General features: G+C 39.4%; 1 protein-coding gene across 4 annotated transcripts in view; it reads left to right on the top strand.

The window, feature by feature from the left end:
* Positions 1-13,722, top strand: part of zyx (zyxin) — a 41,088-nt gene that overhangs the window by 25,863 nt on the left and 1,503 nt on the right. Inside the window, exons 1-10 of one of the 4 annotated variants that reach the window (XM_077720191.1) lie at positions 1,941-2,504; positions 5,994-6,185; positions 7,703-7,941; positions 8,692-8,963; positions 10,392-10,487; positions 11,625-12,149; positions 12,664-12,808; positions 12,907-13,076; positions 13,161-13,339; positions 13,419-13,539. In XM_077720191.1, coding sequence (XP_077576317.1) covers positions 7,719-7,941; positions 8,692-8,963; positions 10,392-10,487; positions 11,625-12,149; positions 12,664-12,808; positions 12,907-13,076; positions 13,161-13,339; positions 13,419-13,539 — 1,731 coding nt within the window. In that variant the 5' untranslated portion in view covers positions 1,941-2,504; positions 5,994-6,185; positions 7,703-7,718. The other 3 variants (XM_077720188.1, XM_077720189.1, XM_077720190.1) reach the window with 3 other exon arrangements.

The following is a 13,722-nucleotide window of genomic DNA, read 5'->3' as shown; positions in this document are numbered from 1 at the left end:
CTTAGTGGAAGTGGAAAGCTGCTGGAAATTTCTTGTGGGACAATGGGGGGAATAGGATTCCAGGGATGATTACGCATACGTCATGTGACATTTGTATTGGTAGAAAGTAGGAGATGCTTTTGGTGGTTTTACCATATTGTTTATGTTTGCAAAATTTGAATTGAGTTATGGTTAGAGAACAGTCAAGCTCATCCATATTGTAGGACACGTCATCGTTAAAACTTCCCTTTAAATCTCATTATAGTTGTATAATGACGATAAAAATATTCGAATATATTTAAATATGTTCTTTCCTTTTTTTAAATTGACTTTTTTTTTTTTTTTAAATACTCAAATTGAAGGTAAACATAGTATTTTTTTTACAATTAAAAGAAACAACAATTTTCCCCTTTTTTTAACTGGATTAATATTTTTGTACTTACATTTTGAAAAAACAGGCTAATATACTGAAATTTATTTTACTAAAGAAAGTAAAAATAACATTTAAGATTCATATTGACTTAAAAAATAGGGTAATATTGCAATTGTCATAAAAGTAGAAAAATGTTGTATTTAATTTTTAAATTAGATCCAATTCTCCTATTATTATTATTATTATTTTTAATTCACTCACATCAAAGTCTATAGGCATCCAGTTAAAATGGAAAATAAGAAGTCTATTCCGTTCAATGACAATTATATTGATCAAGCATTTTCTATGCTGCGATATGACATAAAAGCGCATACAGGTGCCGACTTGTGAGTCATCAACTGCGTGTTTTATGGTTATGGTTATGATTATGCAACGCGGGAGTCTTCGTCAGCAATCATGTTGCAAGTGAGGGCACTGAGATAGTAATTATCAAATGGAAACTGACTCATCAAATGTCTAACTTTCTATAAACAATCAGTAGATTCAAGTCTGCATATTAAGGTATACAAAAGTAATTTATTGTTCTTTTATTCTTGTGTTTTTAGTTCAAAAATCATTTTGTAAAATATGTTTAAAAAGCTAAAATAAACATTGTTTTAGATCTATAAAAACTGAATGTTCAGGGCTTTTAATCCAGTTCTTTTAATCCATTTATTAAAAAAAAATCTAAATATTATATCTAAAATTCTGGCCTACATGAAATCAAGTTGACGTTATTGCGGCCCACGAACCAACCTAGTCTGACACCCTTGATTTAGAGTTTTCAACCAGCCTAGCCTGCATGTTTTTTTAACCGGAGTACCCGAAGAAAACTCACACGAGACCGGGTCAAACATGAAAACTCCACCCTGGAATCGAACGCTCGACCCCAGACCTGCGAAACTGACACGCTATCCACTCTTCCGCCGTTGCACATAAAATGAGTACCCACATGCAAATTCCACCCTGGAATCGAACGCCCGACCACCGAACTGCGAGGCCGACCTACTAACCACTTAACCACCGTGACACATCAAATGCATGCCTAATCATGCTTTCCTTATCCCATTATTATCTCTCCCTCCTTCTCCCTTGTTCATTCCCCCTCTCCTGACCTTAGAAGGAAAGACAGAGAGAGGTTGATGTCATTGAATGAAGAATGCCGCAAGAATTCAGATAGAAAGTGGGTGGTTGTGGGGGGGCTTTCAGGGGGGAGGAGCCTATAACTAGACCCCTCATACACAGTCAGAAAGAGGGAGAGGAGAGTGAGGTGCTGTTTACATTGTACTTACACAGGGTCCTGAGCCAAAGTCAAACGAGAAAGAACTTGTTTGAAAGGATGCTGTCATTCCTTATCCAGGCTGAAAAGCACAGGGGGAGGGTCTAAGCAGCTGGAAAGAGGAAGGACGGCAGACAGGCAAAGACAGAAAGACACAACTTACCATTTCTGGCAACTGGAACAAGAGAAACACAGCAAAAAAATAAGAAGAGTACCAAGTTAAAAGGGGGAAAAACACTCAACTAACTAGATCACAACGGTGAGTGCCTATTGTAGTAAGGTTAGACAAAACAATGAAGTGGTTTGTTGATTTTGTTCGCCTGCTTTTGGGATACGCTGACATAAGTTGCCTAATAAGGACAAGTCTACTGTCAGTTAAGGGTTTTACAGCTGTGGCACGCAAGAATGAAATGGATTAAATTACTACCCGGGTTGGGGTCGCTATTAGGGAGGCGTAATAGGAGAAATGTTCTGTTTATGTTATGGAGTTGAATGAATGTTGCTTTTAGTTTGGTGCTTAATACATTTAGAAGATTAGGATTCTCTGCCAGCTGTTGGGCAACGACGACAAAAAAGGGCGGCTATGCGGAAGCGGCGACCTAGCAAGAAAAGGCAAAAGTTGACTGTTAGCAAAGCTTGCTAGCTACGGTTATTTCCAGGTTTGGTTTAATTCAAAAAATTGGTGGAATTATCTGAAATAAGTGTTTTTTGTTTCGACGCCCGGTGGAGCTCTACGCGAGTTTCGGCTGTTTAGTGGGCGTGCTGGTGGTCCACGCTGCTAAGCTAACGTGACCGGTCGCTGGGTGAGTGACAGCCGGTTGGGATTGCGGGCAGGTGAGTGATGGTCCCCGTGGTTGAGATCACGACCATAAAAATGTTTTTAAAAATGTTTAATGTCCGTTGCTGTGCGCGTAGAATATTGACCAATTTATACTATCGCATACTGTTTGCCTTTATTGTTTTTTTTTATGAAGCTTTTATCCGGTTGTGGGCCATTATCGCGTTGCATCGTTAGCCAACTCAAGCTTTGAATTCCATTACTATCAGATGGCAATAAAGGTAAAGGTTTGACGTCATAGATGTCGTAACCTAGTTTATCGACCTGTACGTGATTAACTACTCGTATCAATGGTTGCTAAAGTGTACTTTGTTGCACATGAAAGCCTCTGAGAAAATATCAAAGTGGAGAACAAAGCAGTGTAAGTGATGTCGGGTAAGTGGTGTCAAACTCGAGGCGAGTGGGTCAGATCTGGCCCGGCACATGATTTTGTCAATCCCAAAAATATATATATTTTTCCCCCCCACATGAAAGAGGTTAGTGTCGGCCTCACAACCATGGGGTCATTGGTTAAAATCCAGGTCACGTCCACCTGTGTGGAGTTTGCGTAGGTTTCCTTTGGGTATTTTGGTTTCCTGCCACATTCCAAAAACATGCATGGTAGGCCGATTGGACACTCTAAAATTGCTCCTAGGTATGGGTGTGTGTGGTTGAGACAGCTGGCATTGGCTACAGCACCCCCCACAACCCTAATGAGGATAAAGCGGTTCAGAAAATGAGATGAAATGAGGCATGAAATTCTAGAGAGAAAAAAAAGTATTTCAAGAAGCCATTTTGTGCAAAGTGCATACTATTTTAGCCAATTGAATACGATTATCCTGAATTTTCTGCCCTTCCACGTGATGCCATTGACTCTATTTTTTTTTATGAGTATAATGGACATAATAAAATAGTTAGGCTGTCATGTTTTGGTTACACTTTTTTCCCTCTGCATTATCCAAGGTCTAGTAAATATTTTGTCTTTATGTGAATCTCATTTGTCTTGCGCTTTAAAATTAGTTTTGGATTAAACATTCTAATATGCTTTAAAAGTATTATATCAGCAATAAAGAATAAATCAGGGGAAATGTGAAGGAATATTTACTATCAGAGTTCACTTAAATACATAATTCTATTAAGACTGCAATTTCAGGTCCTCCCAGTAAAAAATAGAATTTACCCTCTATTTGTGATATGAGGAATCCATCATATAGTAATATGAGCGATATTGGCATCTAAATCATAATAAAGCTGACCAAGTTTGACACCCTTGATGTAGAGGATTCTGATTAGATGAAATGAGTAACTTAAGTTGCCATCACGTTTTTATGCAACCTGTCTGCATCTATTTGCTATGAAACAATAATTAGCTTGTTTTTCTAACATAAACCAGATATTTTGGGGGAACAGGTTTGGACAATTTCAGTGAATGACCTAACTAACAAGCTCAGAGCTTGATGAAAATGCTAAAAATAATAGTAATTACAACATTTAATATAGTTAACTGTATTTTTGACAAGCTGACACTATATAATGTACACTATTGTTTGTAGCTGGAGGTAAAAGCCCCTACGCAAAGCTTTGTTGCTTCCAAACTAAAGCGACAAAACCAGTAGTGGTTTAGTCTGAGGTCATTGTGGCACTTCCCGCTGAGAGGATTATGGTGTATGAATCGTGACTATATGCGTGAGACAAATGAAGATGTGGTGACTATTTGAATGGCTAAACACGTAGCTGCTTTACTGGGGAATTCTCATTTAATTGCAACCTTGACAAGTCGCTGGCGCAGATGCTATTTACAGCCAAAGATCAGTACGTGTACTTAACTGTTTTGTCTATCGACAATGTTGAAACTTAGCTTTTCCCGACTGTGCGTCGTGACAACGTTTGCTTTAATAATTCAACTCGGCGTGATCAGAGGGCGGCGCACAGCACGAGAGCTCAATTGCTGTCTAGTGACCTGTAAGATTTCTTCTCTCAAGGCTTGTTTGTCCCTGCATTAGTGACCTAGACACACTTTCCAGTGACTGGGCTTGTGCTATTTACATCAGAACAATAGAGAGGTTGTCTCAAAACAACACATTGTGACAGGAACTTTTACAATTACCGTATTTTCTATCCTATTAGCCGTCTCCACGTATAAGCCACACTCTTAAAATCGTTGAATTTTACAATTTCTCTCGTATAAGCCGTTTGCTTGAAGGGAAAATCTTTAGAAAATCATTGTACTTGGTATTTCTGAGATACTGCTGTATCAATCGATTGCTGGATTGCACATTCCAGTACATAGACAAATTCAAAAAGGAAGTCATGTGAGCGGTACAATCAGGTGTGTCCATAGTGATCTAGTTTGTCATCTCTAGGTAAGATGGCAGTGCCCCGAGTGAGCAATGGCAGTTTTTTTTAATGTTTTACTCAAGATACGGTTTATTTTGTCTTGAATTTCGTTCATAGACGTTAACATTAATTTTGTGAAACGTTTTGTCTATTTTGAAATAAATTACCGGATGGGCTGCGTTGTCTTGCGGTATACAAAATGGATCATGCATCATGATTCATGGGTGGTTGGTTTTGATCATTTGGATGGGGGATTCGGATTCTTTAGACATATATTAAGAAAGGATGTTCAATATTGTATTTATGTATTTTTTATTTGAATACAACTGTTGCTACATAATAACCATGGAAAAGGGTGAACATAGCTAGTGTTTAAAAATATTTATCTATATATAAAATATTTTAATTATCTCACTGACCTTGTCTCCAACGCACCTAACCTTCACTGTCCCTCTTATTGTTCCATTTCCCTTTACCTAATTACTAAGTCAAGCTACATCGTATGCCCCAAAAGTAGCTTAGGAATTAAACCACAAGACTTCTAATCCTTTAAAAAAAAAAAAAAAAAACTCCTCTCCCTCATCTCATTGATCTGAGCATTCAACTGAAACTGAGACATCACAGAATTAAACTAAAAAAGACATGCCTGGAAGCAGTTTTCTTTGCCTAAACGCCACGTGGGATCATAAAGTGCTGACTATTGTTATTCAAAGTACGTAAGTCGCAATAATTATGCAGATATGAAGTAAAGCGTCTCAGCTTCTTTTAGCTCCTTCATGGTAATAGCAATGTATTAACACACTTCCCTCGTACGTGACCTAGCAATTCGCTCATGTCAAAAGTATGTCATAGCTAGCCTACTTAAACCTGGTAATTTTGGGCTACAGCATTGCGGTAAAACTTGGTGATGTTGTCAACTTCAAGAGGGCAACGATAGTATCACGCCACAAGTGACGTCTTTGACTTCAAGTGACTAGGAAACTGTGGGATGAAGAACATATAAAAACAATATGGCACAGATTAGCCGTAGCCAGAGTCCTCATTTGGGTATTGCGAAGCTTAAGTCAGCACAGATGGAGCGCCGTTGCGTTTTTTTTGGGGGGGGAGACAAAACTGCACAGAAGGTGATGTCATTGTGCTGTAATGCAACATTTCTCCCCACCGCAAAGGGTCTCGCTCACATCTTGGGGATCAAGTTTCAAGACAGATTAGCTAGTCAGCCTTGGGGCCGAGGTTGGAGTTGATGTCAGCGTCGTATAAACCCCTTCGGGATCGTACCAAGAAACACATGCGACCTGTTAGCACCGTCAATTGGCATCAATTATGGAGAGTACTACAGGCGCTGGTCTCCTGGAAACAAGGTATTGCAAGTGCAAATTTTGTACCCACTTGTGTCACCCTGTATTATGCAGTCCATCTCATTTTGTTAAGAGCCAGCTGTTGCCACTTGAACATGGCTGCAACTGATTATTTTTGTTTTACATAAGGATTTTACTTCTAGCGCCGCCGACACGTTCATACAGGTGTTTCTATTTGAGGGTTTTATTTACAGGAGGACAAGGTTGTAAAATGGGAGCAAAATGGAAGCAAGGCGATGTCAGGTTTTACTGATGATATTATTATTTTTTAAATATTTTTTGGGCATGTTTGAACAAGCCCCAATTCTCTGTAGTATTTACAGATGGTTGATCAGAGGGAAATTATAACATGGGTCGTGTCACTTTCACTTCCTCTTTGAGACTACTTAAAAAAAATAATTATTTTCATTTAAAGGAGTGGCATTTTTATGTTACAACATAGTTGGATACATTTTAATGCAATATGATAAACCTTGACACAGTAAAGACTAGAAATGGCTGTATTTGGTTCTCATTCGTTAGTTCATAAAATGAACTATTTACTACAAAAACTACTAACGAAGAGAACTCCAGACATATAAATGAAAGAAAATCATTTGTGTAGATGGGTCAACTATTTTGGGGGGGGGTTCAGAACCCAAACATACTTAAGGCACATTTTACATTGTTTTTTGTGTGTAAATAAGGCAACAGTAAGCCCAGTAAGGCTTTTAAATGTATGATTTTCAAATTCATTTTTTATACTATTTGCATTTGAATCAATGTGTATTTCGACTTTATAATAGATTATGTTGTGTATCATGGAAATGGCAACTTTGATAGTTTTGGTAAGAAGGGGAGATTTACCAAGTCAAAATGGGGTGTGGTTTCAATTAGGGAAACTGATTCTACAATACTTTTTAAAGCTCTTTGGTGTTTTGTCATGTCAGAACTTGAAGCATAGCTTGTGCGTGGTTAGAAAAAAATGCAAATGATATACTCAAATGTTCTTATCGGTGTTCTTCAGGTTAAAGTCATTGCTGTCGAAGAGATTTAAACACAGAGGAATGTGACAACTCCTCATCAGATGACACAAATGATTAGAACAGAGCGTTATAGAAGAGTCATGACTGCTCATGTGTGTAGACATTTTTTTTTTGCGTGAGGGAAACAACGAACCTTTTAACGAAAGGTCAGTTTTGAGACCGCATGGAATTTCTCTTAAGACACAGCGGTAATTCTAACCGTGTTTAACATCATGCACTTGTGAGGTAAATATTTGATTTGACCCACTTTTTGGACTCACCTCGCAGGGTAATGTTAGCTGTACAAAACAAGCGTCCCAACTGGGACAATGATTGATGTCACCTTCAACAACAGCATGGTGAAAAATATTATAAGGTGTTACTATCTATCTTCAGTAGGGTTCACATCCGCTCTGTGCTGATAGTCTAATTTAATTCAATACAATTTGCCATATTCATTTGTTTTCTTGTCCCTTTCTGGCTCTATATCTAAAAATGATGTCCATTTATCCTCAGGTCTACTTTTTAGAAGATGGAGAGTTCCAGTAGTAGCAAACCAGTCATGGTGACGTCCTCACTTAACTTCAAAGTCACAACGCCGTCCTTCTACAACCAGCCCAAGAAGTTTGCTTCGGTCGCCCCGCCACGGCCCAAGAGCATGACTCCGCCCTCGGCGCCGTCACCGACGCCCGTGGGCACGGGCGTGATCGGACGTGTTGGCGATATGCCGCCGCCGCCTCCTTCGCTCATTGATGGTAGTTGACATTTTCTTGACAATCCACTCCACAATTACCATATTTTCTTGCATATTAGCCACCTCTGCGTATAACCTGTACCCTTAAAATTGCTTTAAAATCGTTGACTTTGTCAATTTCTCACGTATAAGCCCCCCCTGATTCACGTTTTTACCTCCATATTCATGGTTTTAATAGGGAGTACAAATGTTACTTTGAAGGGAAAATCTTATGAAAAATATTGCACGTAGTATTTCTGAGCTACTTTATAAATCGAAAGGATCGTCTGCTGAATTGCACGTTACGACGGAAGTTCAAAAAGGAAGTCACATGAACAGTACAACAAGGAAGTGCGTCCATAGTGGTCTAGTTTGTCATCCCCATGGATGGCGGCGCCCAGAGTGAGCAATGGCGGGCACAAGTTAATGAGATGTCAAATTCATAGACGTCAAAATAAATTTTGGTTATCCTTTTATCTGTTTATCTTTTCTCTAACTTGAAATAAATAACCGTACCCTCCACATTGTCTTCCGTATTCAAGCCACACCTCCGATTCAGTCATATTTTTTGGGCGACAAATACGGCTTATATGCGAGTACGGTAGATTAATTTGGGCTTGCTAACATCTCTGGGATTGGAACCTACACAAGCCACAAAACTCCCATATCTATTTTCAGATGCCACATGCTTGTGCCCTTGAACTTGCTTGTTGTCATTCTGCATATGATTTAGATTTTAGTGTAACCAAACAAGCTTCCATATTGTCCCCAGATTTCCCACCCCCACCTCCTCCACCTCCAATGGATGACGAATTGCCGGCCCCTCCCCCCGAATGCCAAATCACACCCATGGCTTCGGACGCCCCCCCGCCGGCCTTTCCAGCCCCGCCACCTGTAGCAGATGACCTTCCCCTTCCCGCCGCACCCGAGGAGAGTGCCCGTTTGGCAAGCTTTCCCGTCCCCCCTCCCCCACCACCGCCCCCACCCGCCGCCGCAACCGCTGCTGCTGCTACTGGTTATTCCAGCGCTGGTGGGAATTCTCAGGTAAGCCAGTCATTTTTATTGTCTGCCATTTTAGAGCATTTTAACCTTTAAAAAAGTTTCTACTGTCAGTTAGGCATCTGTAAAATTGTCTGCATACTTGAAATGGAACGAAAAATGAAAATCACATTGTTCCATATACAAAACAAAACTGCCTTAAAATTAGAAGCCAGTAAATATATTATAGGACATTTAGTTATGTATACTGTTTTTTTTTTAAAGTGATAAGCATCCACAATGTTATTATTTTAGAAAGTAACATAAGGTCACTGCACATGATTTGCTTTTGCAAGCCACTAAAAGAATGTTGTGGCTGGCCAGATCTTGCCCCCGGGCTGCTAGCATAATATTTGTGCTCATAATCGTAAATATGCTCATGTTTATATTTATATTTCCTACCTTTTATTTTTTAAATATCATAATACTCTTTTTATTTGACTTACAAATGTCTGGAAAACACAATAAATTTACATGACAGGACATTAACTCTGCTCCATATTTTTCTAATGACTAAAAAAGCCAACATTGCTTTTTATATCGTAATTGTCTTAATTTAAAAAATATGCTTGAATAAAAATACAAAAATAGTTAACTCATCAATGTTTGAGAATGTGTGAAAAATTAACAGTCAAATCATAGGAGAGCAATAAAAATAGTAATATAGTTCATTTTAAAGAATGAATAAATAGAGGCAAAAAATCTGAAAGTCTAAAACATTCAAATGAAGTCAATAGTTCAATGACAAAAAGGCAAATAGAGCATATCTGAACTCTGTTGATTGGATTTGGATGTCTTCATCTCCTTAGTTATCAGTGGGAACATCTTTGTTGCCGTGCAACTGTAACCACTAATTATATGAATCATTCATGAGCATAACTGTGATTTGCGGTCATTAATAGTTTTCATATACTTTGATTGCTGTCAGTGAGGTTAGATTTATTTATGCTAAGCATTTTTCAGCAATATTTCTGTTAAATGCTCAGGCAGTCAAGAGTGACAGTTAGATAATGGATGAATTTGTAAGTATAGATGTCCTTAATCTGATCACTCATCTCATTTTCTGAACCGCTTTATCCTCATTAGGGTCGCAGGGGGTGCTGGAGCCAATCCCAGCTGTCTCTGCTAACCACCGGGCTGCCTTATCCGGGAAATTGGGCCAATCAGAATTCAAAGACGACACCATATTTATATAATACATTATTTTTGATAGGGAAAACATCACATTACCATATTTTCACAACTATACGGTGCATCATATTTTTAGCCGCAGTGTCAATAAGGAGTGCAATTAGATAGATTAGATGTCTATTGTTAATGGCAGTCAATAAATTAATTTAGCCTCCCAATAATGACATATGATCGCTTCTTGTATCCATTTGTCATCCTTTCTTTGTGTTTTTTTCTCCATTTTTTTACATGTTTCTCTGGCAGAGGGCTCTGACCAAGCAAACAAGCCTGGATAAGCAAATCGACTCTCTGACAAACATGCTTTCCGAAATGGAGACGCGAGGGCCCTTCAATCCGAAGGTACTGAAGTAGAAGAGATGTTAGAAACTTTTACTAAACATGGAGCGTTGAAAAAGTGCCAGGATTTTACCCAACTCGTGATAATGATGAGACTAGGGATGATTTAGACCCAGGAAGGAAGGAAGCAAAACAAAGAAGGGTCGGGCAGTGGAAATAATTTGGAGTTGTGCCATGTCTGGCTTTCTGAGTCTCAGTTCAGGTGGAAAGCTCAATGAGAAGTGAACTGCATACACAGCACATTGGCCTGGCAAAGACCGCCAAAAAAAAAAAAACAATGAAAAAAAAAGAGGTGACTCTTGCAGAGAGAATTGCACACCGAGTGAAGCGTGAGAGCGTGATGGAGCCCGAATGTGCCGCCACACGGCCATAAATGGAGCGTGTTTAGACCGAGTGGGAGATTCGAGAGCATGAGGCAATAATATTTGCTGCTAATCTGCTAAATAAATGCTAAAAAGCTCAAACACTGTTTATAAGATCCAAACATGTATTTTTTGGCTTATACAAGCACATCAGTCAGAGCTTTTGAGTCTTGGTGCCTTTATGACCTTCCTTTGGTGGATAGTGAAGTTGTTCCAGAATTGGAGGACATTGCATTTTATATCTGTCCTTTTTAAAATGTAAATAACAGTATTTTTTAATACAAATGCTAATGACTGTAAAATAGAAAATGACTAATTCCAATTAGATTCAAATCGAATTTTAGAAAAGTATCTTTTTCAACGACCTTTATCTAAACTGGGGATTTTTTTAATAAACACTTTCAAATATGAATAATCAATAAAAAATGTCCAAAAACAACACGTTTACTGTAAACCTGTTAACATTGTAGAAGAATGCAGTGAATCAGTTTTCCAGAAGAATAGGGAGGACAAATTTATGTTGTTGTTTTTTTTTAAATACTTGGCCTTTCTTTGTCCCTTTCGTGAGCAAATACTGCTAGCTAAAGAAATTTATCATTGTTCTGTAAGCTAAGACAATCAAGATTGTAATAGTTATCTATCATTGATGAATATGGAGGTAAAACAAAACTGAAAAATAAAGGCTTCATTTCTAAATGATCCACTAGCATTTAAAAAAAATATGAATATTGTTACTACCTGAACTGAAGGCTTTATTGACTTTTATTTTCTATTTCAGTTGCCAAACCAGTATTCTTCAGTGCAAAACACCAAACCAATGGCCCCCCCACCCACAGCCCCAAAGCCAACTCTCTCTTTCCTCCCACCTCCCGAAATGGGAGATCGTCCCCCTCCCGCTCCTTGGGCAGAGGAGTTGAAAGCCAGAACCAACCGACAGGCTAACCACAACTCCCCCCCGCCACCGGTGGCAAAGTCACCATTCGGAGCGCGGCTAACAACCTCGTCTTCATCCCTTGCGAAAAAACTCAACCAAAACCTAATCCAGACTCCAAATTCCAGCAGCAGTGTTCAGAAAAGCACTACCCTGTCGGGACCCACCACTTTCCCCCCAGTTCCATCCTCTCCACCGGCACCTGCCGCTACCACACCCAACAACATTGCCGGGGATCATGTGAAGAGTCCTCAGTTTGTCAGTCTGAATGAAAAGACACCTGTGGCTGTACCTCCTCCAAAAGCTAAAACTATAACACCCCCTCCGCCATCTTCCTTCAATCAGCCAATGAAATCTCCTCCTGCATCTACGGTATGTTTACTAAGCTGCTACAAATTGTGTTGTTTTACTCTGTGATCATTTAGACAATCAAAAGCATTTAAAAAAAGTATTGTTATCCAAGCAATATTTGACCAAAGGCAAAAACAACACTTATCAGGTGCATTCCAGCAAAAAAAATCTTGTTTTTATAAAGAATACAAATAAAAAAGTAAAATCGAAAAAATAAAGTTAAATAAAGGCCAATATTTCCTGAAAATGGACACTTTTAGAGTAGGCAGACATTTTATCAATACTCGTTCTATTGCCCACCCTTATTGCAAGAGTGCAAATGAGTATAAATTGCTAGTCCACTATAATTATAAAAAAGTGCAAATTATAGTCCTGAAAATATGCTACCTATTATTTGCAGCTTGGATTTAGCATGTTTTTCTTGTCTGGCAAATTAAAGCAATACTTAATACATGTTTGTAGTCATAGGTAACTCACTCACTCTTCACTTGATAGACAAATAATAACAATTGACTGTGTGTGTGTGTGTGTATAGCCATCATCACCTCCTGGTCCAGTGTTAACCTCAGGAGGAGGAGTAGCACTCAATATGAGGGAAGTGGAAGAACTGGAGAGAATGACCAAGGACTTCATTAAAAACATGGACGCCCACCCACCTGTCGGCCCAGCCACCACCACCGGTATTTATTTACTTCCTTGGCTAACGTGGACGTCCAATCCATTTAAATTGGGCCTTCCACAGCAACAAATGAATCCCTTTCCACTTCTGTCATTTTAGACCTTTGCGGCAAATGCGGCGAGGCACTGTCCCGCACTCAGCCGGCAGTGCGAGCCATGGAGAAACTTTTCCACTCCAACTGCTTCTGTTGCGTTACATGCCATCGCCCCCTGCAGGGCATGCAGTTCTACGACAGGAATGGCGCTCCCGAATGCGAGGAATGCTACGTGGTGAGTAGACCAGCCGGCGCAAGCCGTCAGGGAGGCCTTACTTTTTTGTTGTGGATCTTCAAGATCTATGTCGTTCCCTTTTAGAATTCCCTGGCGGTGTGCTCCCGATGCGGGGAGAGGATCACAGACCGCGTTCTCAAGGCGGTGGGTCAGTGTTTCCATTCCCAATGTTTCCGATGCAGCACCTGCTCCTGCATACTGGAAGGGGCGCCCTTCATCACGGACGACAACAATAATCCTTACTGTGTCCAGGATTACCACAGGTGATAATTCATACATTGCAAATGTCATATGTTGTTGTGAATATAGGACAAAGTTGACATGTGTTGTCATTCGTTGCAGGCGTTTCTCTCCGCTGTGCGTCAGCTGCAATGAGCCCATCATTCCGGCACCGGGCAGTGAGGAGACGGTCAGGGTGGTGGCTCTCGACAAGAACTTCCACCTCAAGTGTTACCGCTGCGAAGTAAGATTCTTTACGATTATTTTCATTTAGAAATTGGCGACAACTTCATTTGGAAATTTTCAAATTAAGGCATATAGATAGAGGAATATTTCAGAAGTGAAACCAAGTTTTTGGATTATGAGAAAATAAACCAAATTATATAGGGTATCGAAAGAGGAAGGAAGATATTAAGTGGATCTTCAT

Source organism: Stigmatopora nigra, chromosome 7, assembly GCF_051989575.1.
Source record: "Stigmatopora nigra isolate UIUO_SnigA chromosome 7, RoL_Snig_1.1, whole genome shotgun sequence".
Taxonomy (NCBI): domain Eukaryota; kingdom Metazoa; phylum Chordata; class Actinopteri; order Syngnathiformes; family Syngnathidae; genus Stigmatopora; species Stigmatopora nigra.
The sequence above is the reverse complement of the archived record's forward strand: the minus strand, read 5'-3'. Positions and strand labels throughout refer to the sequence as shown.